This window comes from Temnothorax curvispinosus, unplaced genomic scaffold (assembly GCF_003070985.1).
Source record: "Temnothorax curvispinosus isolate PA1 unplaced genomic scaffold, ASM307098v1 QBEX01007781.1, whole genome shotgun sequence".
Lineage (NCBI taxonomy): Eukaryota > Metazoa > Arthropoda > Insecta > Hymenoptera > Formicidae > Temnothorax > Temnothorax curvispinosus.
The window spans coordinates 147512-172401 of record NW_020217561.1 but is presented as its reverse complement, the minus strand read 5'-3'; the positions used below and the strand labels follow the sequence as shown (position 1 = coordinate 172401).

The window sequence follows — 24890 nt, the reverse complement described above, 5'->3', positions numbered from 1 at the left end:
TTTAAATTATATATTTTTCTCTCTAGTTATATCTAAAGAAAGAATTTATTTTGTGAATTTATATTGAAACGTTTAAAGTAAAAGAGACTGCTCAATGTAAGATCGCTTGTGAGAAATTTGAGAAACACTGCTGGAAAACACGCCTGACATCAATGATATACCTGCGTTTGACTCCCGTAGTAACTGGCAGCGTGGGTCAGAGTTAGACAGACCCATGAGAACGGCTGCGGCGTCAGTCTGCGCTGAGTCTTCGTCGTGGGAGTTGCGCTCTCTTGGTGCGTCATCAGGGCAGCTGTTAGGGCGCACAGAAGAGCAGCGAGAACCAACCAATCGGAGACTCAATGTGTTAAATTAGTGCGTGCAGAAAGTTTTCGAATCTTCCAACATCCAACAGCCTAAAATAGACCGCGAAAATTAGTTCAGGTAAGAGATATTTCTTTCTCATTTGTTAGTGACTCTGAAAAGAAATTATAGTTTTATCATTCTTATCTGTATATGTATACACATATATAAACATTTTCTGAACGATTATTAAAATATAATTTTTTACTGATAAGTAATATTTACAAAAAAATGTTAAAGAATAGAAACTCATCGCTTATCTTTTAAATTTTCTTTTGTACAATCGAAATTTTTGAGCTTATCGTCTATTGGAAAATTTTTAATTGCAGAAGCGATTAAATTAACAATAGTATAATAACGCTAACTTAGAGAAACTACATATAAAACAGAGAAGGAAGCGAAGTGGTAACAGAAAATATATTTTAATATAATTAAAGAATTTGTACGTTACCATTCTTATAATATCATTTTTACCCTTTTTTGAGACCATACTTATACATATAACAACAATGAGAGATTATATATTGCTCATTAAAAATGAAAAATTATACATAAGTTTCATAATTTTTTATTCGTTAAGTAAACAATAAAAAAATTAAAATATGTGAAATTTTTTTTACCCTGAAGAACTATACGTGATATCATGATATCGTGAAAAATTTTTCAGATTTATATTATGTATGGTTATTATATTAATACGTTGTTATAAAAATTGACATATATTTATTAACCACATGAAATATACAGAAGTGGAAAGTTCTTTTTTTTTTTTTAAATATTTTTCAAAAGTAATTTATCTAAATATATAATAAATATCTTTGTATTTATAAATCGCGTATACTTCGAATTTACTTTTTATGTGTTTGTCTTTTTAATTTCATATATAGTTAAATACTATAAAAATATTATTGCTAAAATGAGTTGTTGCATAGTAATAGAATCTTTATAAAAAATTAAGTATGCTTTTAGTAATTTAATTAAAATTATTTCTGTTTCTTTGGTTCAATTTCTCACTTGCAAATAAGCTTCGTCAACTTGTTAATTGAGTAATCACGCAAAAATTTATTTTGCGTTTATTAATGTAGAATATCTGGTTGTTTTCAATTCGTTACAAAACATTGTTAGACAGACATTGAAACAACGTCGCACAACAGATGTGCCTTAAAATTTAAAAGACGGATTCGTTCAAGAAGAACGTGTTTGTCATCTCCTTATCATGCTCCTTATGCTCCGCAGGTGCAACAGCGTGAATTATGAACGTATATATCATTTCAAGTATACATGTGAGAAATATCTGCGTATATTTCATATCAGTTGGTAAAGTTAAACACTGCATTTATTCTCGCGTAGCAGTACTAATGTATTGCTGTACACGGATATTGTTTGGTTAATGCTATGATAATTCTACTTATATAAAGTAAATATAATTTACGCGAGTGATTCTTGAATGACTATATATTGTATTTTATAAAACTGCAAACAGAGTTTTAAGAAATGACTAAATAAATAAACTTCCGATCCTTAGCACTGATATTTTAGAAAATCTTCTTTCTTTATACGCTTTTATCTTGTTCCGCGATTCAATCTGCAATTTTTCTTGAAAGGTACGAATAATTTCACAAGAGAATAACTGAAAAGATTTGCAACTATGACATAAATGTTTATGTTGAGTCTAGGAAAGCGCGATAACGCGTGGTATATCAGTGACGCGGTATATCATAAATGTATTATTGCATCTCTTCTTCGTCGAATTTTTGCAGTCGTGATCAGCTTTCGTGCGATGTTCACACGTAGCAACGTGATAAAAACTCCTTACAACGTGATAACGTGAGCGCCACCGAAGAATATTTTTATCGTTATTCTTCAGTGCCCCGAGAAAAAAATACGTTTTAAATTTTATTTGCTAAAACAACACGTTTCTATATATAGGTAATTCAGTAATATACAATTAATCAAATTAAAAATTTTTTTGTATACGTAATAAGTCTTTAAAAAAAAATTATAAATATATAAAATATAGTTATTAAAAGAAGTGAGCAGGTAGTCGTTCTGCCTAATATTTTATACCCAAATAATTTTGAAGAAATGAAACTGTCAGCTATATCTCATCTGGTAATCTTTCTTTTTTTACCCATAAATTTTTCCAATTTTTATAGCAATATTTTATGGCAAAAATAACAAACGCGGTTTCTCGCACGCGCAAAATAGAAAGAGGCAGAAAAATGGGAACCACATAGATCACATTTCGGATTCGGAGAAATTATGCGAATACAGACACGAGACGCAATGGTAAATAAAGCTGTTCCCGCGGATATTTTTCACCTGTTTTCCCGCGCGTACATACAGCCGTGTGCGTAAAGTCGACCATTTACTTATCTACTAGCTACCGTGTGCGAGGTGCGAAACCGGGTTAAGGTTAAACCATGTAAGCGACGGGTACCATAATGCAACTATCACACCGCCGTCGGGCCGTCGTGCAAGTCATTGACGTAAGAGTCGCGATAGTTTCCTGGCCGTTTCACGGGGGTTCGACATAAATGCGAGACCCCGACGCACGCACGTGTAAATATAGACGAGATCTGTCACGCACGCGTGCGGTCTAGGGAGACCGTTCGATAAAATGCAAAATGCACGAAAGCACAGGCGGATCGATCCACCAACGGCCGGGAAGTACGTACAACTGTACGTTCAGCTGACTTCTTCGGCACGGCAAAAAGTGAAAAGTGTATCAACGAATGTATCTTTTAGATGGTCATCGATGCACTCGTTTTGTAAGTTAAATAGCTCGCGTTGGCGCGCAACAGTTACCGCTGGAATTTGACAGCATTAACGACGATCAATATTACATCAATCACTATTGATATCAATCACTATTGACATAGCATTATTGATCTATTGATACTTATTAACAATTTAAAATTCTATATTGTACTTCTAGCTCTCTTGTTTGATTCTTACTATATGTATATAGCTACTCCGAATTCAATATCATTTTGACTGTTAGATCCTGTCTCAAAGCTCCATATTATTCTTTGCTTCTCTTATATCTACTATTTTTTCTTTTACATCGCTTTCTCATCAATTTACATTTGCATGACCATGCAAAGAGTGGGAATGCTCATATAAACAACACGAAGGCTTAAATGTAAAATTTTTTATTACTATTTTAAAATGTAGAAGAAATGGGCTGTATTATCATATAGAAAGGAATATGGTATGATTGCATGCTATAAATAATTAGATATGCGCTATCATGCATCATTGATTTATCACGCTTATTTACGTTGTTCTAAACGCGTCGTACGTAATTTGCTTATGCGAAAAGACATGTGAGATATCATTTTAGTAATAAATAAATATTTCCTTTCTTCTGTGCAGTTAAGATATTTATAGAAATATTCGCAAACAGATGATAAACTAACGGTAAAGAAAGGATGAGCTATTTATGCCTAATCAACATTCAAGCAATGCTATCAATTTTTTAATAATATGCGATATTATTGCGAGTCAGATAACAGATAACGCAATACTGCACATTTACTGCACACGAAAGGAAATTAGATTAGGAAAGAATTGCATTTATTTTAAATATTATTGCATGCACATGTCATCACTAACATTTCACGGAGAACGTATTAATCAATATTCTTCTGACAAGTTTTATTAACATAATATCGGTTTAAATAGCGAACTACGTTACAACGGACGCATTATCAGTTTAAATAACGGATTACGTCACAACAGACGCACTAAAATGGTTCTTTATAATCAGTTAAAACTAAAAATAACAAGAATTTCGTGGAAATAACGATTTTTTCGAAATTTTCATTGGATTAGCGTGTAATTTTTCGTGTACTCAATTTCATTCGTTTTATTCGATGCGTTGTAATATTTTTCATGTTTAAACACTCGATTATCGACACGATAATTTTATTGCGATGTATGCCAACGCAAATTTGCGAACGTTTATCAGTAATTACGGTACAATAATGTTACTTGCTATCTTTTTTTAGCCGCCATTTTTACGACTACCCGTGTGTCAAGAAAAGAACTTGAAAAAGAATAAAATATCAACCGCATTGTCAGCGAACTTTCGTCGCGTCAGCTTTAAACTCTCATCGGATTGAATAAACGACACTTCATAAAACCGAGAACGCGATAAGATCTATCTTAATTTATATCAATATACTTAAGCAGTATCTTCGTAATTGGATTTATTCGTTACGTCAACAGATATTGCATAATTCTTGTTGAATATAATTGATGAAACTGTTAGTTTTTTTTTTATATTTGTGAAATTTTTTTTTAAATATATAATATAAAGTATACTCATTGAAATATTGCACAATTAATCGTTCGATTAATTGTTTTTTCTGTTCTGAAAGGAAAAGTTTTATCAACTGGTTTACGATAAAAATAGCAGTATGTAACTGAGATGATGTGCGACAGACGATCTATCTGCTCGTTACGTGTCGATTTCTTCTGTGAAAACGTATTCTTGGACCTATGTCTGTATATCAAAGAAGAAAAGATTAAAAACAATTTTAATCACGTATCAAATATTCCAAAGATAGCATAGTGGAAGAAGTAAAAAATCGATGTAAATTAATACAATTCGATATTAATGAAATATACCTACATATGTGTTCCTTTTTAATTCAATAACTACTAGATACGTATCATCGTTCATTCTTAGAAGCAATGTCTACGTTTATACAGTGAATCGAATGACGATTAGTATATTATATTAATATCGCAATATTGCGGTCGAGTTATCATTAAGCATGATCGACGAATGTCTGTTTTAACAATATCTTCCAAACAACAATTTCTAATTTATTATTCCTCAGCTTTTAGCTCAATATTAAATATCAAAGCAATTAGGCCTTAAAATATTCTTAGTTTTATTACCGTGTACATTATTAAATACTCCTTAATGGCCTTTTAAGAGAGAGAAATATTTGTCTGCATACCCTAACTATAACTGTATGATATATTATATGGTTAAAAATCGATACGCTTGGTAGGAATAAAAATCGCCGACAAGATATATGATGCACACGCAACTTTCGTTCGATAAAAAGGCAACACAATCAAGCTTACACAATCGTGAACTCCTTTTTACTGCGACGCAACCTCTGATGGCACATGATCTCTGTCCATAGCTTATGGCGGCTTAAACAAAATATGGCACATCTACATCAGAACAGCTTGTGTTTAACCAATATCCTGCACTTCATTGAACGTAGTCTAGCCTCTTGAAGAGGTTCGTAGTACAAGTTACGTCCTTGGATGTCGCTTCTCGGGTATGTATGTAAATTGGAATTAATTTCGCGGCCGCGTCATTGCGTTGGTTTGTGCACGCATACGGAGTCTGTTCGACGCGTGTATATCTTCGTTGATATAACATATATAAACGCATGAAAAAAGAAGCGCATATCATCGTTGCCGAGACGATTTTACGGCGTCCCCTCACGTGTTTAGGTGAGCTTGGATGCTGATCGTGCAGCGATAACGTTTCAAAAATAAGACTTTATCTTTACGATTTTGGTGACGCGCTCGGAAACGGATCGTATAATCGTACGTCGCTCGGAATTGAACGATCTCTCTCTATTATATTCGTGTCGCCTTATATACGCCGACCCGCGACGCGATATGTTAGTCGTCAGGAAAATTTGCTAGTCGAAGGACAACGTCTATATTATTGGCATACCAGCACTTTGGATATCCAAACATCATGGACGAGTCCAGCGGTAAAATAATTACCGTATGTTATATTAACTAAACTTGCGTTGTGTTTTTAAGACTGGCAACTCTCAAGTGCGGTAAAAGAAAAAAATCCGGACACACTTTTTCTTCATTTCAAGGAACGACATTGAATCACGTTATTATTGTGTTATTTGTTAAATAAGTCACGCGATGGATAACAACGTTGTATTAATTTACATGTGTTTAAGCTTGAAAATTACACTATCCCATTATCGGAATTTATTAGATATAGTTCTTACGATATGAATATTAATGTCATTAATGTGAATTAAAATGTATTAAAGTGGAATTAGTTGTGCCGTTATGGTAATAATTATGGACGCAATATCTGATATAGTACACACCATAATTATATTGTTTTTCAGAGCATGTTGTTTTAGAAATAGGTTTTCGCGTTTTACTTTTGCGACGTAAAAACGGAATGAGCTCATTTAGAAATTATACCAATAACGATGTTATTGTTATTGGATTTACAATTATATATAACAATAACGATTTAATGCTTAAGTATGGATGTGACGAGTATTGATCGTCTCGTAATGTCGGCACGGTTTATCTTCGCGTTATAATCGTTTGCACGTAGCCTACTTTGTAGATAATCGAAGAATATTTATAGCTGCTCAACCAATGAATTATGTAAGAACGATAAGTTCAGTTGATGAATTAAATTCTTAAATAATTTATTAATTCGACGATGGATTCGCGAATGCAATTACATATTAGCATCTACCATTTGTGCAATCGTACTTGAGTATACTATCATGACATTGTAAGAGTGCCGATGAGCATAATTTTTAACGATAAAACAATGGGAATTATCTCGAGATCCTGGAATTATTAAAGATCACGTCGCGCTGGGATAAAGTCCTCCCGTTTTTTTTCTCCCAAATAAAATGCTCACGCACTTTTAATTTATCGTTATCATCAGTTATATTTTATTTATAAGGAGAAAGTTTAACTCTTTCAACTTTCTTGTGTTGAGCAACTCAGTTGCATTGAGTTTAATCTATACAGACTCAAGTTAACTAAATTTTAATTATGTCAAGCATTTCGTCTTTCACTAACTGCGTGAATATTCTTATTGCGTATTACATGTCAGGAGGTAGTAATAAAACGGTAAATGTCTACAAGACGAAAATATATCAGGGTGCGCCCGCTTGCTAATTCTACTCGAGAGCATTATTTATTGCCCATCTAATTCTTGACGTCACTGCTTGTCGCCCTTCTTGATGTTCACGAAGGGTAGATGAGTAATGGAGTTTTGTACGAGTAACCTACTTTCGAAAGTGGCATGTCTTTTGTCAAGATGCTCTCAAACAAACGCTCTGTCTCCTTTCGTCAATATTATTAGCAAATGCCATCTTAATAAAATCGCAATTTGCGTCAAATGAACTCGCTACGATCCGTCTTCCGAGGAAAAAGAGCGTACGGAAATTTTTCGAGCAGGAAACTTTTTCTCGTTATTTTGCGAAATACGTCTCATCGATTACCGTTATTATTAAACTATCAACTATTCTTTCTTTAATAATAATCTTTTTGCTTTCTGTATAACTTTATATAACTCATTAAACAAAGAATATATTAGAGAAGATGTATTAGTATTAGATGCAATAAAATCGAGCTAAATTTAGTTTCGCTTTACCGTTAGAGTCTTATTAGAGGAATCGGATTTGTACGCATTAATAACTGTTTGACAATGGTACATACTTATAGATTAAACTCTAATTCTGTACGGTCTGGCAATTGGATCGCAATTGTTCTGTTAAGTATTACGTACGTACTATTACATTTTTTAATAGCAGCAGTAAAATGTTGTCATATTTGTAACAGCTGTTATACTAATATCATTCATATTAAGCGAAATGATCCCCAGCTTTATATTCACGAATGTCATTCCCTACAAATCAAGTGATTGATAGCGACGTGCGTTTGTCTGGCGATCTATTTATAACATCGCCAAATCAAGCAGGGTATTCTGTTCGATATCACAACAGGCCGCAAGCCTGTTCACGTTACCGTAACATATATACATACATACGCATACCATTCTCTCAAAAATATCCATCCTTTCCTTATGAGAGATCCGCACGCGAAGTGTCGTCGAAGAGAATCTTTTTTATATTACCATTACGCTGAAGATGACCACAAAAAATGGTCGAAACGTTCGCGAATTTTTTATGTATTGACGGTTAAAAGAATATATACAATTTTGCGCCCTATTTACCGCGCCGGCTCTTATTGCCTCTTTCCCTTTACTTGATTTAATCACGAGAGCCTTATAATATTTTAATCTTTTTTATGTTCGATCTGTCGGTGTGCATTACTAAAATTTTTCAGAAAAGCATATTCCATGTTTCAGCTATGTCTCTGGAGGAATCACGGAGATCGCAACGTCCGTACCGGTACGGGATGGTCCTCCTATGCGTCGGGGCTCTCATCAACTGGTTGGGTTTAGCGGAGAACTACGTTGAACCGGTGCGTTACGTCGGTGTCGCCTGCATAGTCGCCGGGGCTCTCCTCATTTGCGCCGCGATGTGCTGCTGGCTGCACGCACCGCCAACTAGGACGAGCACGCACACGCAACATACGAACCATCCGATCACGGCACAGGTAATTCACGAACAATGTGTCAACCTGGCGAATTTATTTACTCCGTCGTACAAATTCTCAGTTCGAGACAAACTCGGAAGAGAGCCACGTCGAGGAAGGAATTAGAGCTATGATTCATACATCAACGCAAATCTACATTTACCGGTTTTCCGACATAATTAATCATTTCTCTTTTTTTTTAATCTGCCTTCATTAATCATCGCACGTGAAGTTTTGTATACGCTTCTATAACGCGGCCAATAATTATTATTAGCCCCTTATATACTCTGCGAATGTTACGACATAATCCCAAATTGAATAAATACGCCAAGTAATATCGTGAAGCCGTGAAGTCATCATATCGTGTTGTTTTTCAGTTCTACTACGTCAGTATTTTTAATTAAATTTAGAAAAATTACAAAATATGTAACAATAAATTGCATTTCAAATATTCTAAACGTCTTTTCAAACTACTTCTTAAAATAATAAATTAATTATATCCGAGTATTATCTTTTTATTTGCGTAATATATCTGATCCGTTGAAAAACGAATTAAATTAGATTCAAAATTTATCTTTAAAACTCTAAAACTTAATCTAATATATTTCTTCCATATAAATGATACTTATTCTTACTTTTGTTTGTTATTAATTGTTCTTTATCAGTTATTCTTTCACTAATTGTATTAATTTTATTCTCAATGCAAATAATATTTCTCTTCAGTAAGATATTTCCTCGCATTTAGACTAACTAATTTCGCTACAGGTTCTAATATCGCCGGTATTGAGAGTGGTGATAAATATTTATCATATATGATCTATTTAGACTCCATCCAAAAAGATGCAGGTCGTCGGCGCGGTTGAAGGCCCCTGAGATTAAAACGTTTTTAGATCGATCCGGGTCAACCCCCTATTATAGACCACAAGGAACGCGTATTATCTATAGATATACCCTAGCCTAGCAGTAAGCCGCAATTACCAACGACGGTGGACAGAATAAGAAGAAGCTTAATAATATACCCACGATCTATAGCTCATGCTTCTTTTTTTCCTCTTCGAACGGAGCCTAGAGCGAGAAATACGACAGAAGGGAGATAAAAAGATAAAGAGAGTACACTTTCATATATATCAGATAATATACATCGCGAGGTACATAAATCTTTAAAACGTTTAATAAACACGCCCCGTGTTCGTCACACGTTTCCATGTTGGCAAACATGCGCCTGTTGTTTGCAGATATCGTAAAAATTTCAAGCGACAGAAATTCTATGATCGCGAGGTACTAACAATAAAACTCGCATCACCCGTGGAACAGCGCGAAGTCACGATTGCATCACCTTGCTATCATTTCCTCCTTTCGATTTCAAATGACGGAAATATTACGAACGATTCCACGATGCCTTCGATTTTCCTCAAAACCGGTAATATATCCTCCTTGTAAGAGGTCAGCATTATTGTTAGTATGTACATAAATACTATTGGTGTAAATGATTCATTACTCTCTCTCTCTCTCTCTCTCTCTCTCTCTCTCTCTCTCTCTGTTCCTTTCGCGGTATCTGTCCAACTCATCGTCGCTATGTCTGGTCAGCATTACTATTATTAGATATTAATTTCAACATGTATCGTAAGAGAGAATTCGAAAGTGTATTGTTCAGTTTATTAGCATGAATTTTGCGCGATAATAATATTTAATATCAATAATTTTGACAGTAACTGATGATTATTTAACGAGATTTAATTAGAATTATATCGCAAATTTTTTCTCTACTTTATTACGAAATATATATTTCGTTTCTCTTTTTCCGCCTTCTTGTCTTTTTAGCCAATACTATTTTAAATCAGTTTGCCGCAAGGCATTTTTCCCCATGGAATTATCAACGAATATTCTCTATGTAAAATAAACGGCCTGTCCATTTTCAAATGTTTGCCTGTCCGTTCTTTATGCTTCGTTACATTGTATATGCAAAAAAGATATAGTGCACATCGACAAAGGAGGTCGTGACAGTTTGTAATGTCGATGCTGCTATAAGGATATTCACCCGGAAACATGTGTGTACCAATTTATATTTAACATCAGTTATCCTTGGGCATATTTATCATTACCTATATAGATCAAAATTCTTAAATCGACAATCTGAAATAAATTTTATATCGAAGCGACGTAGGATTACGAGAAATATTCGCTGTCTTCTCACTTAACAATTATGCGACTTCAACTTAAGTCCTACACATGTTTACTTGTCGCTTACATGCTTGTTAAGGAACATATGACACATCGAATTATATATAATGTCTTGGCTTTACCCACGGCGTTATCACGCAATTCTCTATCTATTTTTATAAATCTGGGTGTTTCCAAAGTCAAGAAGTATAAGTGTCACTTAATTATCAGAAATCCTGTTAAATCATGCATAATTAATTTTTTCGTCGAAACTTGATAACCTTTGAGATAGCGACTTATCGCGGCATAGCTTCTAAAGAAGGAAGTCAGAGTGTACGACAATTGAGAGAGAGAGAAATTCTTTAAATACTGAAAAACTCGTCGCGTGATTGATGTGACATTGCAATTTCCGCGTAATTTTCTAATCGTTGAACGATCAGCTACGTCAATGCATTCGAGAATTCTTCGTATTAGTTCGGAAGTTGTCAACTTGTATCAATTGCTTGACGCAGTTCAATTGCGAGTCAATTGACCCTTGGATAAATATTTACAACAAAAATTAATTTTGTTCATTAGACCTCTTACGTGACAGAGATGCTGCAATGATTTCAATTATATTACATGATCTAACATCACATTTCTCTCGCGACCCAATTATCACGACTCGACTCGTATGTGTACGTCGAGGCGACATGTAGCATCAGCAAGGGACATCATTTTCATGTCCGATCAAATATAAACAGCGTGGAATGTTGTTTCCTCGAAATCGTCGAGGTCATATGCTCGTGCCTACTCAGCGGCGATAAGCCGCTCGAGCGCGTTTCAGCAGGAAAGAATTTCGTGCAGCCGCGAAGAGAGGAGACCCTCGGGGTCGCAGCCGTTCACCTCGCCGTTTCCATTTAGGCTCATTATGCAATTTTCCAGCGAAGCTTTTTTTTACCACCGCAAATAGCCACGGCTATTCTCGTCGACCGCACACGCGCTCGCGTCTCGTACGTCACCCTATATGTATCTCGCGTGCGCCCTTTCGCGACTTACATTCAGCCGGCCACAATGCTTTCCGAAGAATACCGAGAGAGCTAGGTACGCAGATATCTATAGACGACCTACGACGAATATAGCGCGATGTGCACTTCCGGGTGAATATCCTTATAATGCGCACGTAGAATATCGCGGGAAATGCGAGGCCGGCACGTCGCGATCTGGATACTTTAAATAGACCTCGGCGACGATATATTTCCATGATGATTAACTATGCAACGTATTCTTTCTCGCAAACGAATACGTTCGCTATTATTGGGGAATTTGAATTGAACGTCGTAATTGCGTAGAACTTTACAAGAAAGTCACACATTAAAATTAAATTAAATAATCCTAAGAAATCTTAAAAACGCAATAACAATACCTACAAAAACTTTTGCATACTGGTTACTTTATAAAATTTCCGAAGTTACACTACAAAGTATTATATGTACAAGTTATGTCATCGCGCGCTGAAATTCTTAAATTACAAGAAGGCAATTTCATTGATCCTCGAAGTAGCGATCCTCAAAGAAATTTTAAAGGACAATTAATAAGACGCAACGAATCTTTCTGAAAAATCAAACAGCAAGCGATCCAAACAAAATAACTGACATAAATTCTTAAAGTTATAGATAAGAAAGATTCAAATACGAAAGTAGGCAATGGAACTATTATATATACAATCCCGCAAAGTTATGCAATTGAATTCTATGATACGCTGAAGCTAACTCAACCGATCGCCTTCTTTTAAAGATCGATGACCCGATCCACGTGATTTCCATCGAGGAACCGCCTGGCGTGTCGAGGCAGAAGCCGCCGGATTACGAGGCGGTAACGGACGCGCCACCGAGCTATGATGACGCTATCAAGCTAAATCCTAGTCAATTAATCAGGTTGAGCAATGGCAGCACGCCGCCGTTATCCTCAGGACAAATTATCCCGACAACCATCAGTATTGTCTCTCCAACGCTAACACCGCTAACACCGCCACCGCCATACGCGAGGTAAGAATATTCATAAATCCCTGAGCGATGCATCCACGCCTTGAAATGGATAACTAATGTCATCTCCCAGAGAGACAGCTATTACGTATTTTTACTTAAAATAAATCTCTTCTTCTAAATCAATAAAATTGATTATTCTTATTTCAAGACACAAGAATCTTGTGTTATATTTAATTTTTATTTTGTAATCACGATATTGATTATAATAGTATTTCTCGATTTCAATTGTATCTATGTAATAGTAAAGTCGTGTATTAAATGCGGCAGAGTGTTTCTAAATCTGTAAAAAGAGCTAGCCATTCGAACGAGTTTTTCTTTGTTTCAGGTGAGATTGTAGCGCTGAAAAAAGAGATCAATGAATACGCAGGTCTGCGACATGGATCGGAGAATCGACATATATCGTTGTCAATTGCAAAGATGAGCGATCACGTCTGTGGACTGCGAATAATACGATTGTACGACAATTCCGTTGTTTGCTCTTGTCGTTACGAGATGCGTGAACGTATACGTAGAGCTGCGCAAGATATCAGGGAGAGGAAGTTGAACCATTCAAAGATTGCTCAATGTTTCCACGAGCAAGAATCGAAAGAGGATCTCTTCGTGACGTCTCAGATATCGACTGCTTAGATTATTATCTATATTAGCTGCGAACCGTTGGCACCGACATCGTTTTACCGCTTAGAACGATTAACTCTTCCTAGCATTATGACGTTACGTTACGGTAACTCCAGGAAGAAACAGAAAGCCATTGAACGAATTGAGTTCGTTTTGATCACGGCGATATTCGAGTTTATTTAACGCGGCCTAAAGATTTGCGGTTACTCTCGAATTATATCACGATAGCTTTGCTTTGTTGAAAGTCGGATGGATCTCTCATGGAATCACGCGCATCTGAGAAAAAATAGAAATACACAATGGTGATACGTAACGACGTACTGACTCACAATGCATAATTGCAAACGTACAGGTCTATACATATCGTACTTCTTTCATTTTCAATGCAATCCGATGATCGTCTCAATGAGAATCCATCTGCGATGAATTATGTCATAGCGACCGCGATTTCTATCAACTTTGCGCTATTGCTTGGCCGTTCTGTAACCGCGAGAATGAAGTAACGACTTTTGACAGTCAGACGTTTCGTTCAACTCGCGGTCGGCTGTTGTTCATTTAATTTAACGATTCGAGCCGCGCCTAATTGATGCCGATCTGCAGAAACGGTGGTCTTTTAAAAATTAATTGACGGAGCAAACACACGTATTTTTTAGAATATGCATTTTTAATTCATCTCATTATGATCGCGCGTTATTTGAAAAGTGACGTGGACAAAGTTATAGGGATCACGCTAAAATACGTAAATCGTATCGATTTATCCCCTATATAATATAATATTTAAAATCTGTCGTGTTCCAATATTTGACCCACGTCACTTTCGAAATAAGCAGCTCAACTATTCATTAAGTCCACGTGACTTTTTATACGCGATGGGAAATGCTCGCGACAGATTTTCTCACTCTGGGACATTGTTGGGATCGCGACGCGCGTTCGAAGAGGATCGTCTCCCACGATGATCCGGCGAGGAATCACAGTAATAGAGCATTTAGCGCGTTGCGAGCTCAGCTGCGCGTAATTTACTGAAGAATGATCTTCTGCCATATCATTTCAGTGTCTGTCTCTTTAAATACGCACACACACGCGCACAGCACACTCATGCGAAAGCCATTCGCACGTCCATTTTATTGTGATATATACTATTATACATATATACGTGTAGATATTATGAAGCAACACTGTCGAATGCAATGGCGATGCTTGTAAAATAAGACTTTTTTATATCGAAAGTGCAAAATACAAAATACGAGATTTTTCTACGGCAAATTTCTTCCTATTGTTCTCTTATGTCCTCCTTTTACCATTATTGTTTCCTGCTAAATATCATATCGTATATAGAAGATCGCGTATCATTTATCTATCTTACATACATTACCTTGCATTTAATATAATATCAATGTAAAAATATATATTTATAAAGTTTTGATAGAGCCATTGGCGGTTTTAAATTAGTTCACCTTTTTTCTTATCATATAAATCACGTAACATTTTGCCTCTTATCAAATAAGTATTAAGAATGAACACGAATGAACATTAAAAGCATATTTCGTGCGATATGGAAGGAGAAATGATTAGTATTCATCGATAAATACCCTTTATTCAATCGGAGTAACATTTATACTTACTTAAAGCATGTTATTGAACTTATATACCTGTAGATTTTTATTAACGGCAACAATCATAATCGCAATAGTGACGAAAACGTAACGATAATAGTGATAATAAATTTGGCAATAATAATAATAAAATAATACTGACAATAATCAATAATAGCAATAATAATAGTAATAACAATAATAATCAAGACTAGTAGATGATAATAATAAATATCGCAGAGTATATTAATTGCAACGCAACGGAATTGAAGATGAGTTCTGTTGCAAAGTCAAAATGTAGTGACTGTTGATTACCTGTTTTTTTCCGCTCATTCTTGACTCTTTTTTATATACCAATTGTGCTAACTCGAAATAAAGGAACTGTTTGACGATAGGGATAGTGGTAACCGTAATTATAATGATAATGATAGTGACAAGAATAATTATAACGTCAAGGTTATTCATAATTGTCGGTCGACTATCGCTATCTGTAATTTGTTATTACTCTCACTACACGGTGGTTGGTTAAAGTATATTTACTTCTTCTGCACGCGGCTTCTCCTATCTTATCAGCATTCCAGACAAACAATTAATTTTCCCTTCTCTTTATATACATTATCTGATACACATAGTTGTAGCGAACGTAGTTATAATTTTAACACAATGTAGCTTTATATCGGCAAAATCACTGATTATCCGATCGACATGTCTGCTATTTTACGATGATCCGTATCTTATGATTTCATAATATTGACGTTATCAGTCCGTGTGTGATAATAATTTGAAGAGAGAAAGTAAGAATGTTAAAATTAAATATTAAACCATCTAAACCAGCTAAAACCATCTAAAATATATTATGATATATTGAGAGCATTTTTCACGGCAGTATAATTGATGTTGACTATAATAAATACGCATACGATAAAGTAATGATCTATATAATAAGCGCTTCATTAACAAATTCTTCTTTTCAATTACATCTATATTTATTTTAATGAATCCATATTCAAGTTATATATTTCCATTTTGTTTTCAGGCGTTAATATACTGTTAATAAAAGTCTCTTGCATCTATGTCGATCGATTGACTTATACGCAGGTGTAAAAAGTCAACCAGCGAAAAACGGAAATTTCTGGCATGTGTCCTATAGTAATAATAACATTCATACAGCTCCAACGAGAAGCGACGACTCGTACGACTGAGTCGAAATTTCGATATTTACAAATTCCTGTAGCTTCCCCGTATTCCTCGTTCTAGCAGTAAAACAAAACGTATAACGTATAACGTAAATGGAAACGTAAAACAGATTAAAACGTTAAACAGATTAACGAAACAATAATAACCGTGTCGATACAAAATGTACACGTGTCTCACGACGCGCCCGTAAATGATCGCGAATATACAGGGGAGAGAATGCGAAACGCATTCCGAAATTATTGCACATATGAACGAATATTCTCCGACCGAATTGGTCGCGTCGTGTCATGAAGGAACGCGAGGCTCCGATCCTTCCTTGTGTCCTTGATGAAACGATCGAGACTTAATCATTCGCCTCGAATAAGCATAAATTCGACATCGGACTTACGATTGACAGCTGTTGATGTAGAGGCCACGCATGACCTCGTGAGCATTTCTCTCTTCTCTTCCTCTTTCTTTCTCTTTCTCTCTCTCTCACTCACTCTTTCTTTCGTCGTCCCACTGAAATCGCAGCTTATTATCGCCAGCGATTCTATGTCCTTATAATAATTGTATATCTCTGTGACTATGTACAGCCTATGGACAACGCATCGCACTTTTCTTTCTTATAGACTCGATAATATTATATAAATACGTTGGTATACTTCGTGACTATATTTTATCGACAGTAGTAAGAGTAATGGTAGCAATAATGACGATTGAATTAGTCGCTAAAAACGATCTGACTGGTTGTAACAGTTACAATAGTAGTAATAATAATGACAATAATAATAATAATGATAATAATGACGATAATAATAATAATAATAGCAACTAGCTGGTAAATAGTTAGCCGACAAATTGATTTATAAGTAGCCTTTGGATTTTCAGCAGAGAAGCGTCGTTGGCGGACACGCCGGCCCTTGTAAATCACGCGCTGACCTCGCTTAAACGGTAATAACAGTTACACAACAGTTAAGTATGGCGAGAATCCGATATATAATCTAAATTAATCATTTTTTTTACACGACTTAGAGCGACTTAACCATCAACCTGTCGAATAATATATAAACGCAATTTCTCCCGTTGTGTATGTACATAGGCGGCAATAGCGACCGCTGTCGATCGTGATACTTGACGTAGACACATCATTTATGTACAAAAGATATATCGCTGCGGGGACACAACGTCGGCCCCGCAAATAGTAGTCCGTTTAGCTCAACTCGGATGTCCCGATGGAGCCGTCGTGTCGGTTAGATGCCGTTATAGCGGTATTCTAAGCAGCCTACGGGCCGGTCGCCATGCTCGACCGGCCGCGACGACTTTCACCGACGATCGTCACCCCCCGACGATCGCACGTGGATCGCAAAAGTTGACGTGTCGCCGAGTGACGGTAGTCCGAAATTCACGCGAGCGATGTACGTATGTAGGTACGTGTGACGCACGGCCGGATTTTTCGCCACCAACATATCCGGACGAGTCACACGCGTCACGAAGCCGGGTTTCTCCCAAGTCGATAGGCCGATCCGCGGAGCTCAGTCAGACGATCGACGCAGTTCCCTCCCGTGTGTGCTCGTGTCGATTTACACGTGTCCTACGTGTAAGTATATACGTTTTTACGGGAACTGGGCACCGTTCTCTCGCACCGTTCCGTTCACTCGTACTCGATATGGAACGAGAGCGGAACGACTGCGATCCGAATGCGTCACGAATACGCCGGATCGCTTGCAGGTCGCGCGTGTCCCGAGAGCGACGCTCAGTACCCGATCGTCGATCTTTAAGGATGGTCTCAGATGGGTGTCGGCAGGACCGTAAAGTCCTGCAGAGCGGTCTTCACCGTCTCGTAAATCGGCCGGTTGCTCTCGTCGGCGCAGTAGCCGTCGGCGGTGCACAGAGTCTGCAACTTCGTCAAGTAACTGTCGAAGTTCTCGTGGCCGATCTTCTCCTGCGGCCCGCCCGGGGCGTTCGGTATTCGCACTTGCTCCAGCAGGGTGATCATGTTGTCGCGCAGCGATTGATAGTACTCGGTCAGATTATTGTTGCGCTGCGATATCGTCGTGGTTTCCTGCAAAAAGAAATGACAGGGTGCTCTTGTCAATGTCTGCGAAAACGTTATCAAACGTTATTTGGACGGCGATCAATAAGAAACAATGAGAAATAATCTAATTGCAACAAAAATGCTCACTTACAATTAGATATACACACACAATCAATTATTCTAGTTAAAATTTAAAATAAAAAATTTTTAAAAAAAAAACGTTCTTTTCAATATGCGACTTCAAAACGCGAAATGGACTGATCAACCATCGGTTAGTTTACTTGTATAATATCAGCATACGGTTAATAAAAAAATAATTACTGTAACATGTTATTTCGTGTAATAAATCTTCTACAAACTATAAATAACATCGAGAAAAAGAATTGTTTAATTAATAAACAACGATGCAATTAATTTAACGGGGCATTAAAATATAATAATTTAGCTTTCAAAATAAAATCCAATGTTGTAATCGCAATAAGGCAAACGCGATTAGCTCACGAGCACCAAGATCTATCATCTATCTATCTGAAAACGGCAAAATTTCTATTTTTTTTCCCGTTACACAATTGTACGTTATTTATTTATTCGGCACACGGTATACTACCGACTGAGCAAACACTGACCTTGTCTCCCTGCTTGAGCTGATTCTCCATAGCGGTGATATCCGAGCGCAAGCGCAAGACCTGCGATTCGACCCGGGCGTTCTCTCTCTGGAGCTCGGTGATCTCAGCCTCCAGTGTGTAGAGATCCTCGCCCTGGACACCGGCGGTCCCGCTACCGCTCGAGTTACCCTGACCCGTGCCTACCGCACCCCCGTGAGCCGGACCACCGGCTTCCAACCCTGAAGACAGGACAGACACGGTCCAGTTTGATCGACTGCCCGTTACAACCGCCGAAAGAGAGATTATATGTCGTATATTTCCCGATTTTTTTTTCCAGAGAATCGGTTTTTCACCCACAATTAAGCGTGCACGGCGCGATTCGTACGCCCTTTCGTCTCAATGCGAAAAATGCGGCCCTATTACGTGACAATAAGTAACAAATTCTATGGGAAAGCTACTAGAAACTGTCTGACGGAAGTTCGTACGAATTTTACGAATTAATATTTAAATACAAGCGTTCTGGCGTGTCTTATTTTTTTCTTTTCTTTTCTTTTTTTTTTTTTTTTTTTCATTCACGATCGATAAGCGTTAGGTCGAAAAATCCGAACAAGAATTTACGGGGCTTTTACGCGGTACAGGTGGAAATGTAGCGAGCATTTAAAATTTATGTCAAGGATCGGTTCAGGCAGCGACTCAGGCGAAGCGGTTTGTGAAAACACGTCGCAATTATGCAAGATCTGAATGAAATGTTTCGACTTTCGGTCGATGCTACTTGTACTATCCTTTTTTTTTGTTTTTCTTTCTCTCTCACTTCGCTCGTCCCAAGTCACTGCATTTTATAGCTTGTCTCGAGATAATGGGACGGTACGGTTTCTTCTGCGTACGGTTCGTGCCAAAGTGATAAACGCATCTCGGCAAAAAAGCGAGAGACACTTTGAGGCTCATTCGATTCAAGCGTGTGCTCCGAACTCGGTTAAGAGACGCACGAACCTGACAGGAGTGCCGTGGAAATGGTATGATCGGGACAATGTCAGGGTGTTTCGGGGGGTAATTAGCGTGAGGTGCCATCATACCAGATAGAAGAAAAAAAAAGACGGAGGACACCGAGTGCTGGCGTCGGTACGCGGCGCGACATATCTCATTTGCGCGTGAATGAGCGAGAAAAAGAAGCTTACGAGTTGTTTACTGTGCCAAAAGGTATACAATTCACAAATATTGCCAACACTCGAACGTCGTCACGTAAAAGTAAAAATACTGGTGTGTGGAGATTCTGTAATGTAACATCGAAAACACATAGGAAAACAAGTGGCGAATACGTCAGTCCCTTACCTTCAAAAGTAACCGTGCTCCAAGCTCAACATGAAAGGAGCTGATCCCAGAATAAATCAGAATATATTATTTTTCATCATTAAGACATACGGTTATTTGTTTGTTGTTGTTTTTTTTTTCGATTTTACATTTTCTGTCTTGTACATAACGAAGGAAGAGGTTCCTGCGCGGGACCGAATCGAAAGGGAGGGAAAAAAAATGAGATGTAAATTAACACCATCATATCCGATTCTGTTGCTTCGGTTTTCTTCTTCTTTTTTTTCTCTCTTTTATAAGCTATTTGTGGCATCCTTTCACCGTTTCGTATCTAATCAGTTGCGATATTTGTTCGCAAACCTGGAACATTTATTACTGAGAAAGAAAAGGGGATTGAAACGGGAAAAGAAATATTTAAAAGAGGAGAAAAATAAAAGAAAAACGAACTCTTTGATGGTCAAGAGAAAAACTTGGAAGGATAGGGAAAGAGGTCATTCTTATTGGTATGACAGCACATCATTGCGTGAAGAGCAGAGTATGGCATAGCACGGGATCAAGTACAAGGTTTGATATGCACAAGTTTACAAAGGAAGGTACATAATTCCGTATGTTTTAGCATCGTGTTCGTCCGGACGTCCGATCAATCAATGAAAAGTGGTGTAAATGTTACGTAACCGTTTTTCTCACATGAATTCTGAAGTAAAAGAAAAATAAGCGTCGAGAGACGATAAATTCCGAACGAGCACGATGCACAAGCATAGAAAAGAACAGAGAGCGAACTTAAACTGTCTTATCTACTTCGTAACATTTCCTCTCTTTCTATCTATCTCTCTCTTTCTTTCTCTGCCACGCGTTTTGATAGAAAAACGCATCTCGCGATCTCAATTTTGGCAGCTGCGCGCGAGCAGAATTTTTTTACGGATATACTCTTTAGAGAACAAAAATCGATCGTTATTCTTCATCGTAACGATTGGTCTCACGCACAGCGTAACTCTGACAATGATTATTCTTCGATCGTTAAGTATTGACAGCCGGAGGCGACATCAGGGGCAACTCGATCCTCACCGGTGATTCCTCTGCTGTACATGCTCATATTGTCCTCCGGTTTCGGTTTCTTCACGGCGTGGCTGGCTATCGGACAGCCCGACAAGGACCTATGGCTGTGGAAGGAGCCGTTTATGTGACCGAGTCCATCGCATCCGGGCGTTGGGCAATTGACACCCTCGAACTTCATAGCCGTCGCGGCCGCCACGGCCGCCTTGTGCTGCTCGACCGTACCGCCGGACTCCAGTACCCGCATTTTATTCCTATTTGCGATTGGGCACCCAGATGCACTGTAATAAGGAAACGAGGATATGAATAGTACATGCGATGAAGATTACGGACGAATAGGCAAAGGGTTATTACCGATCTCGGCGATTACAGTCACAAACATCGGTTGTATATCATCATAATTCAATTTTCATTTAACAAACGAATAGCATATAACGGCAGGTTAAAATAGTATTTTATACTTAAGCTACGTAATTATTGAACTATTGAATTATTGAACTATTCAATTTATTATTAAACTGCAGAAATCGCTGCGAATAATATCAATCTTTTTAAGTTATAAGTAATCAGAACTTTAACGGTTAATCTCGCGATCTGTATAGAAGCTAACGTTATCAAAACCACTTAATCATCCGCAATTTAACACATAGGATAATTGTACATGTACGTAGAAAAAAAGAGAAAAGAAAACAGCATACGAGTATGCTAGGATCCACCTTGCGTGAAAGCTCCTACGAGCCTTACCTGCGGTGCGACAAGAATTTGCCAGTGGCATGGCCGGACCCGTCGCAACCCGGGATTGGACATCTGTAGTCCAAAATGCCAACACCACCGTCACCAACACCACATAATCCATCCGCACAGAGCGAGCGTGAAACGAGCGGAAACCGCCAGTTATTAGTCAGCGTCTTCGCTTTTGCGCGGGGTGTAACTCGGGCAAAAGGGAGTTTAGGATGCGGTTACGGGGGGGGAGGGAGAACGGGATTTCCCCTTTCTCTCGGGGTCTCATCCGGCAGCCTCGCGGTACGTGCAATGCGGTCGAGAAGATACCTGCGTTAGCTGCTACGTGCAACGTGCGAACGCGACGAAAACGCAAATTGAGATCGCGATTACCGCCGCACCCTCAAATTGCGGAACTTGCGAGATGTAATCGCGTCGTGAAACCAAATCCTACCGAACTCGCGATAACCCCTCACACTTTTCGGACCTCCTCCCTTCGTATCATATTAATTTACAGTCGCTACTTTTTAATATTGGATGCAAATTAAATAGTTAGGAAAAAAGAATTTTGCAAGTCAAAGTAGGTTTCTTTTAACCCTTATTATATATATGTTACGCCTAAACGTGCATCCTGCATAATTCTTCCGCAAATTTTAGTCAATAAAATATTTCTTTCGTTAGTATGACCGTTAGTATCGGTGTTGCCCATTAAAATTAAACAATTAATTGAGAACGTCCTATACAACTATAACTCCTTGGAATAAATAAAAATTGGAAAATGCCGCTAATCCGTGTTAATCGCGCGAACAAAAGGTGCGGTCAGAATGAAGAGCGCATAATTCACAGTATTCGCGCCAACTGACCTCAGGGGCTCAGAATCTTGACCATCTCGAGGTTTACTCTTTGGCTTGTTGGCTCGTGGACAGCCGGACAAACTTCTGTGCGACGAGTAATTTCCCGTGACGTGTCCAGAACCGTCGCATCCTGGCGTAGGACACTTGAGCTCCTGGGAATGCGCCTGGATTTGCGAGCGGTCGGCTCGTGGACATCCGGAGAGGCTGCAAAAGGAAAGAGACTCTCTTCTATTTTGACGCGTTGCGAAAACGCCATGAAGACCGCGCGCTGCGTGTTCTGAGGAGGCACAAGAAGTTGTGAGAGATTTGAAGAATTTCGAAAGTAAAAAAAATTTATCATTTTGTTACGATATCGTTGTCCGATAAAATTGCGCAACGCGGTAATCTTCATGGCTTCCGTCACACGAACGCACACCTCAGAAACGTCCAACCATCGCTTCAGCAGCACATCGCATGCAATTTACGCGACGTTGCCACGATGTCGTGAGTACTCACATGATCTAAAGGCTATTCAACTTGGAAGGACGATTAACGTTTCGAACAATTAGATCTCGATGAGTATCCGAACATCTCGTTCGCTGAAACGATCGAAATCGTCTATACGTGTCGCACGACGGATGACATAACGCGCCACCGAAATTAACGTATTGCTATTAATTATTAATCGCCGCGCTAAGATCTAGATATATATGTGTATTCATCGAAGAGCGGCAAGAGACGTTGGCTCACCGAGATCAGGCCAGCGTACTGCATCGGGCACCGGCTGCATTAGCCAGGTACGTTATTTACTTTCGGACGACTTGCCTTGCGTCCAGTTCGAACGAAGACATTGAGGGAAAGGGAGACCTAAGACTCGCATTTCTCCGCTCGAGCACCGATCGCTGCGCGCCGACGATCGTAGCCCGAGTCTTACGCTCCGGGGATACCCTCAAATGTCGTGCGGATTGTGATCGATGCGGGCGGACAACGGATCGTGTTTGGTATAGCATGCAAATGGCAACGCCGTGTTCCAGTTGGATCACTTATGAGGTGTCGCTCGTAAGATCAATCGCGCTTCGTCCTTGCGTTGATCCGAGATCGGTCTTACTCTAAGAACATCGAAAGGGAGAGCAGGGAGCACACTCACACCTGACCCCAATGAAACTCGCCAATTGCCAATTTGACTTTGCGCACGAGGTGCGTCGCGAAGCGATATGTATCTTGACCGCTTCGTGGGTTTCCTTGATCGTTAACGGTTCTGCTATGACATGGTCATCGACAACAGTTCGCTACGAAGCTGCCCACTCGAGGCTGGCGAAAGCGGCTTTCAACGGACGGGTAGTCAGTAAATTAATCACTACGTACGAAAGCGAATGAGTCTCGCGATCGAAAGCGGGTAAATCTTGTGCCGATCCCTGCGCAATGCCGGACTTTGATTTTGCCATCCCTTTTCGTAGGGGTCGGGTAAAAACAGCGAAGAAAAAAAAGAAAGAAAATTCATTCAATTACGAGGCTCATCTACACACTTTTGGTATCGCATAACGTAACGTAGATAGGTACATAGAATATATGAAAAAAGAAGAGAGGAGAGAGAAAGAAAGAGAGAGAGAGGAAGTATAACGAAAAATAAAGACTATATATATATCATATATATACATATAAGTATAATATATATGTATATATACTTATGCAAGGTAACTATAGCACCACTGGATATTCACACGTATATCATATATATATGGCAAAATAAAATATTAACGAAATGTATAACTCAACCGCTCAACTAGGAGAAAATAGGGTTTCTAAACGTATGTTTCGTATCGCTATCGCAACACACTTAAGAAGCAACTACGCCACGGACCACCAATATGCATCGATACAAGAACCATCCATGTAAATGTAATTCGCAAATTACGTAATGTCGTTTGTTGTATATTTGTATGTGTTTTTAGGTATAGGATATATATTGTCATCTACCGGTTTTTAAATAAAAATATTTATTGAGGCTTTATTGAGGGACCAAAGAGGAACAGCATAAATTTAAGTGTACGCATGTATGTATGTAT

The 24890-nt window shown here is 38.1% G+C and overlaps 2 protein-coding genes across 13 annotated transcripts in view; one reads left to right on the top strand and one right to left on the bottom strand.

Annotated features, from left to right (window-relative positions):
* The first annotated feature begins 238 nt into the window (after positions 1–238).
* Positions 239–14765, top strand: LOC112457465. 3 transcript variants are annotated; one of them, XM_025020551.1, is made up of 4 exons: positions 239–423; positions 8471–8721; positions 12637–12887; positions 13213–14765. In XM_025020551.1, the coding sequence occupies exons 2-4, from the start codon at positions 8473–8475 to the stop codon at positions 13214–13216; spliced, it is 504 nt and encodes a 167-aa protein (XP_024876319.1). In that variant the 5' UTR covers positions 239–423; positions 8471–8472; the 3' UTR covers positions 13217–14765. The 3 variants fall into 3 exon arrangements, with proteins under 3 accessions (XP_024876319.1, XP_024876318.1, XP_024876320.1); XM_025020550.1 differs by lacking the exon at positions 239–423 and adding an exon at positions 5991–6095; XM_025020552.1 differs by lacking the exon at positions 239–423 and adding an exon at positions 6007–6109.
* A 309-nt stretch (positions 14766–15074) lies between these two features.
* Positions 15075–24890, bottom strand: part of LOC112457463 (AF4/FMR2 family member 4-like) — a 155297-nt gene continuing 145481 nt past the window's right edge. For 6 of the 10 annotated variants that reach the window (XM_025020540.1, XM_025020548.1, XM_025020544.1 and 3 more), the window contains 5 exons: positions 22855–23049; positions 22016–22078; positions 21284–21552; positions 18935–19152; positions 15075–18335 (listed from right to left, as the gene is read on the bottom strand). In XM_025020540.1, the coding sequence (XP_024876308.1) occupies positions 18060–18335; positions 18935–19152; positions 21284–21552; positions 22016–22078; positions 22855–23049 (1021 nt within the window). In that variant the 3' untranslated portion in view covers positions 15075–18059. Of the gene's footprint in view, positions 18336–18934; positions 19153–20242; positions 20283–21283; positions 21553–22015; positions 22079–22854; positions 23050–24890 lie in introns of those variants that run through there. The other 4 variants (XM_025020541.1, XM_025020539.1, XM_025020549.1 and 1 more) reach the window with 3 other exon arrangements.

Excerpts from the sequence above, each read along its gene's own strand:
- LOC112457465 (XM_025020550.1), top strand. Across the intron at positions 8,722-12,636 it reads ACCATCCGATCACGGCACAG|ATCGATGACCCGATCCACGT; the intron begins GTAATTCACGAA and ends CTTCTTTTAAAG.